Consider the following 5,320-nt stretch of genomic DNA (forward strand, 5'->3'; position numbering starts at 1 on the left):
TGCAAGAGGGACTCCTGTCTTCTTGAGGAACTGAGAATTGGTTATCTAAAGAGTGGTGATGGAATTGGAAATTTGGTGGGGGGAGGAGGAGGAAATTTGGAAGGTTTTCATCCTGTGTTCTGTGTGTTCTGTGTGTTTTTCTTTGTAGTTTTAGGTTAATAAAGTTTTTTCCCTTTTAACCTTAAGTTGGAGCCTGCTCTGCTCTGTCTCTGATCACATCTCACAGTGGATGCCAGGGAAAGAGGGATTCTCATGGGGGCACTGGCATTGCGCCAGGCTCAAACGATGACACAGGGATAAAAGGTTTGGGAATTCTCAGGGTGTCCTTTAGGGGGAACAACAATCCCCACAGGCCCCCAGTGCTGGAATAAAAATAGAACTTTCACAAATTTTGGAGTGTAGGAATGTGCCCCCACCTGTGGACAGAGTGCCCAAACCATCCATTGTCTCCTAAAAAAGGAAAAAAGCCCAGAACTTTCTCTCCTCAATGAGGTGAAAAGACACCTCAGGGACCTGGGGGGCTTCACCTCAAACTTAAGGACAGCCAGTTGGACAGGAGCCAAAAAGTCCCACCTGAGCAATTCACTAGGAAAAGGAAAAGAAAAAGACACACAAACGCCCCAGAAAAGAAAAAGAAACAAGAAAAAGAAAAAGAAAAAGAAAAAGAAAAAGAAAAAGCAAATACAGAACCGACCACAGAAAGAAAAAGCAACCAAGAAAAAGCACACAAGAGAAAAGAAAAAACAAACAAAAGACACAACCAAAAGAAAAAAAATAAAAAAGAACAAGGGAACTAATTGCTTTTGTGAGGTGTTTTTACCAGGAGCAAGAACTTCTTGCCCTAACTCAATTTTTTCTCTATAGTTTTGTTATTTTGCCTTTTACTAAAACTTTTCTATTTCCAGCACCACCACAGAAGCCATCCTGCTGATTTTATCCATCTGAAGTAGCTGAGCTATCTCAAATGTGTATAAATCACCTAAATCTTATCAAATCTAGCTCGAAGAAACCCTTAGATCTGTGGAGTTTGGTTTTTTCCCTCTTGCACCCAGCTCAGGTTCTCTCTATAAAGAGTTTTGTTATTTCGCCTTTTATTAAAACTTTTTACCGAACCTTTTCTGTTTCCAGCCCCACCACAGAACCCTCCCTGCAGATTTTACCCATCAGAAATCTCTGAGCTGTCTGGAATGTGATACAAATCACCAAAATCTCACAAGAGACCCTTCCCCCGTGGGTTTGGTTTTTCCTGCACTCACCTGTGCCCTCTGAGGGTGCTGCTCTTGAGCCACTGGGCGTACTGGGGGTGAAGCTTCCAGAAGGCTCCTCTGCCCGGCTCGCCCTTCTCGCGGGGCACCTTGACGAAGCGCTTGTTGATGCACAGGTTGTGCCTGATGGAGCTCTGGGGAAAAACAAAAACAGGAGAAACTTTTAAAATGCTCAAAGTTGAATAGTGATAAAATGGTTGTAAAAATAGCAGGTTGTAAAAATAGAGTGATAAAAATGGGACAATTTGGATTGGGGACAATACGAGACAATAAAATGGAAGGTGCAGGTGCCTTTTCTGGGCAAAATAAACCCAAAAAAGGCCCCACATTAACAGAGGATTAACCCTTAAAGCACCAGCCTGTTGCACATTCATACACCTCATCCATGGTGCATCAATTCCATTCAAAGCCAGGATTCTGTCTGGGCAGGGTCAGCTCCTGCCTCTGAACCCTGACGGCTCTGCAGGGCTCAGCGAGGCAGGAGAAGTTCGTTTGTTCTGAGCAGGGAGCAATAAATTCTCTTTCTCTGAACCATTCAGGTGTTCTCTGGCTGCTGCCTCTGTGGGACTCCTCCCAAAAAAAGTGTCTTACACAGCACAGTTTCTATTTTAACATTTTGTTATAATCTCAAACTGTATTTAACTCACTGCTTAAGAGAATTAATACAGCATCACTTTCTAGCATAACACATATAATATTAATTTTAATATCTGCAAAAAGCCAATCACATTTTTCAAAATAAAATACACATTTTTCACAATGTTTAACAAACTACTAAAGAAAATGATACAGTACAACTTTCTAACATATCACATATAATATTCATTTGAATATTTGGGAAAATCCAATCATAAAATACGCATTTTTCACAGCATTTCCCACTCTACTTAAGAAAATTAATACAACATAACTTTTTAACTCATACAATATTCATTTTAATACTTGCGAAAAGCCAATCATAAAAGAGACATTTTTCACAATATTTAACACACGTACAACGTAACTTTGAATATTTGCAAAAAGCCAATCACAAAATACACATTTTTCACAATATTTAACTCGCTGCTTAAGAAAATTAATACGACACAGCTTCCTAACACAACACATCTAATGTTCATTTGAATATTTGCCAAAAGCCAATCATAAAATACATATTTTTCACAATATTTAACACACTGCTGAAAATTAATACAACGTAACTTTGAATATTTGCAAAAAGTCAATCACAAAATACATATTTTTCACAATATTTAACTCGCTGCTTAAGAAAATTAATACAACACAGCTTCCTAACACAACACATCTAATGTTCATTTGAACATTTGCCAAAAGCCCACCACAAATGGACATTTTCCACCAGCAGCACCCAGGGCCCTGCCCTGCAGGCTGGGGGCTCTGCAGAGCCCCGGGTGGACACTGAGGGCTCCAAACCTCCTGCCCCAGACTGCAGGCTGAGATATTTTCTATTTTTCATCTCCGTGGCAGTTTTTCTGATAATTGGGCAGATTTCCTTATCTCTTCCACCCCACTCCTCCCTCGGGGGGGGACATCTGCTGATAACGGGGTGTGGAATGTCACTGCCTGGCTGGTGAGAACCATTGTCTCCAGGACATCCCCTGACAAATCCTCTTTGGAAGTCTCAGAAAAGAATAAAACCAATCCTTATCTGATTGCTTTGGAATGTGGTTTGGGGATGGTTCAGGACAGGTGAGTGTTTGATGGTTCCATGTGAGTTGTTTTAATTTAATGACCAATCCCAGCCAGCTGTGCCGGACTCTCTGAGTCAGTCACGAGATTTTATTTTTCATCCTTGTTAAACCTTCTGATGTCTCCTTTCTCTGTTTCTTTAGTATAAACACAGCATTCTTTTATATAAAATAATATTATAAAATAATAAATCAGCCTTCTGAGAACAAGGAGTCAAATTCTCATCTCTCACTTCGTCCTGGGACCTCACAACCACCACAAACTACAGCATCCCATGGGAGATGATCCAGCCAGAGGGAGGAGCCAAACATTCCTGCCTGGATCCAATCTGAGATCTCAAACATTCCTGCTTGGACACAATCTGGGATTTCAAACATTCCTGCCTGGATACAATCTGAGATCTCAAACATTCCTGCCTGGATCCAATCTGAGATTTCAAACATTCCTACCTGGATACAATCTGAGATTCTGGAACACCAGCAAGGTTTCTCCACTGGATTTCCCAGAGGAGCAGCAGCTGCCTCTTCCACTGGATCTCCAGAGGAAGACTCCACCCTTTCCTACAGGATCCCTGCTCCAGCAGAACCACCCCTGGCACTGCAGGAGGGCTGAGCCACAATTCCAGCTGGACTGTGCCAGCACCCTGACCCACAGGGTGCCAGGCTGGGTTCTCACTCTGCCAGTGTTGTTCTAGTGTACTGCACTGTTTATTTTATCCTTTTATTTTCTTCCCTATTAAAGAACTGTTATTCTTGCTCCCGTACTTTTTGCCTGAGAGCCCCTTAATTTCAAATTAATAACAATTTGCAGCTGGGGGGGTTTTACATTCTCCATTTCAGGGGAGGCTCCTGCCTTCCTTAGCTAAACACACCTGTCTTTCCAAACCCAGAACAAACTGTTATTCCTGCCCCCATATTTTTAATATAAAATTCACAGCAATTCTGATGAGGGGGGGTTTTACATTCTCCATTTCAGGGGAGGCTCCTGCCCAACTCAGCAGGCACTTCCCCAACCCAGACCCCTCCTCCTACCTGCCAGCTGGGGTGGGCACGGCGGAAGTAGCAGAAGTTGTCGCTGATCCACTTGCAGATGGCAGCCAGGGTGAGCTTGGGCTGCTGGCTGGCCTCCATGGCCATGCAGATCAGGGTGGCGTAGGAGTAGGGCGGCTTGACACGCCCGTTGGTCCTGTAGTCCACGTCCCCCGGGGGCTCGGGGGGCTCCGGGGGGGGTCCCGGCCCGGGGCAGGCTCACGGCGGGCGGGGAGGTGGCGGCGGGCGAGCGGGGGATGTCGAGGTAGGGGCAGAGCTCCTCGGAGGTCAGGGGGAAGCCCGGGCTCTGGAAGTCCACCAGGCTGACCAGGTTCTCCCAGATGCTGCAGCGATCCTCGGGGTCCTGGGAGATGGGTGCCAAGCCCAGGTGGGCGCCCGTGAGGTCGGCCAGCCACAGCAGGTCCGGCTGGCCAGCGCGCCGCTCCTCCTGGCCCGAGCCCTGGGCTCTGAGGCTGGAGCACACCATGGCCCACACCGCCTGGCCGCGGGCTGCGGGAGGAAGGGACAGAGTGAAATCAGAGGGTTTTGGAGTTCGCTTGAGTTAGCAAGATGAATAAAGCATTTTAATTTTAGCTTGTGGAGTTATATGTTGAGTTTTAACCTTTTTACTTAAGGCACCTCTGCCATGGTACAAAGGGCAAAGGAAAATGCAAATTTCTGAAGATTCTTGCATAAAGAACAATAAAAGGAGAAGACCAAGTGTCGCTGACATATTTTATGAAAATCCTTTCACTAGTAGCAGCTTCACTGGCTCGTGGGATTCTGAGATCAATGGGGATGGCAAGTGTATTAATTTCAAGGCTGGTTCAGGCCACAATTCAAAGGTTGCTTGAGATTGTAATGCTTGATCCTAGGAGTAAACTAGTAATAAAAATGAGTTTTGCCTGGGGGCTCATTAGCAGGGGAAGGAGTTGAACCATCATTTTCGGGGTATGGCCCCGATGGCTTGTTTAGCTGACCCTACTAGAAAGTGATTTGAGGGAAGTGTGGAGGATTGTGATTCCTCTAGTGTAGGTTGGATTCTGCTTTTCTGAGTGCCAGGAAATTCACTAGGATTTTTCTCCTGAGAAGCTGAGAGGCCTCAGAAATGAAATGTAAACAATAACTGTCTGAAGGCTGTGGAATGTAGTCTGGAGATGGTTTAGCAATCTTTGATTGGTCTCATGTGGTTGTTTTTAATTAATGACCAACCACAGGTCCAGCTGTGTCAGACTCTCTGGTCAGTCACAAGATTTTATTATTCGTTCCTTTCTAGCTTTCTGATGTCTCCTTTCTCTTTCTTTAGTATAGTTTTAGTAT

The 5,320-nt window shown here is 44.6% G+C and overlaps 1 protein-coding gene across 1 annotated transcript; it reads right to left on the minus strand.

Moving 5' to 3' along the window:
- Window positions 1–1,252: 1,252 nt before the first annotated feature.
- LOC103823879 (forkhead box protein J1-like) lies at window positions 1,253–4,505 on the minus strand. Its single transcript, XM_050984802.1, is given in 3 exon segments — window positions 1,253–1,399; window positions 4,004–4,198; window positions 4,200–4,505. Coding segments are annotated over 3 exon segments (630 nt in total). The 5' UTR covers window positions 4,488–4,505.
- Window positions 4,506–5,320: the final 815 nt, after the last annotated feature.

The sequence above is a fragment of the Serinus canaria genome, chromosome 25, assembly GCF_022539315.1.
Source record: "Serinus canaria isolate serCan28SL12 chromosome 25, serCan2020, whole genome shotgun sequence".
NCBI classification, from domain to species: Eukaryota; Metazoa; Chordata; class Aves; order Passeriformes; family Fringillidae; genus Serinus; species Serinus canaria.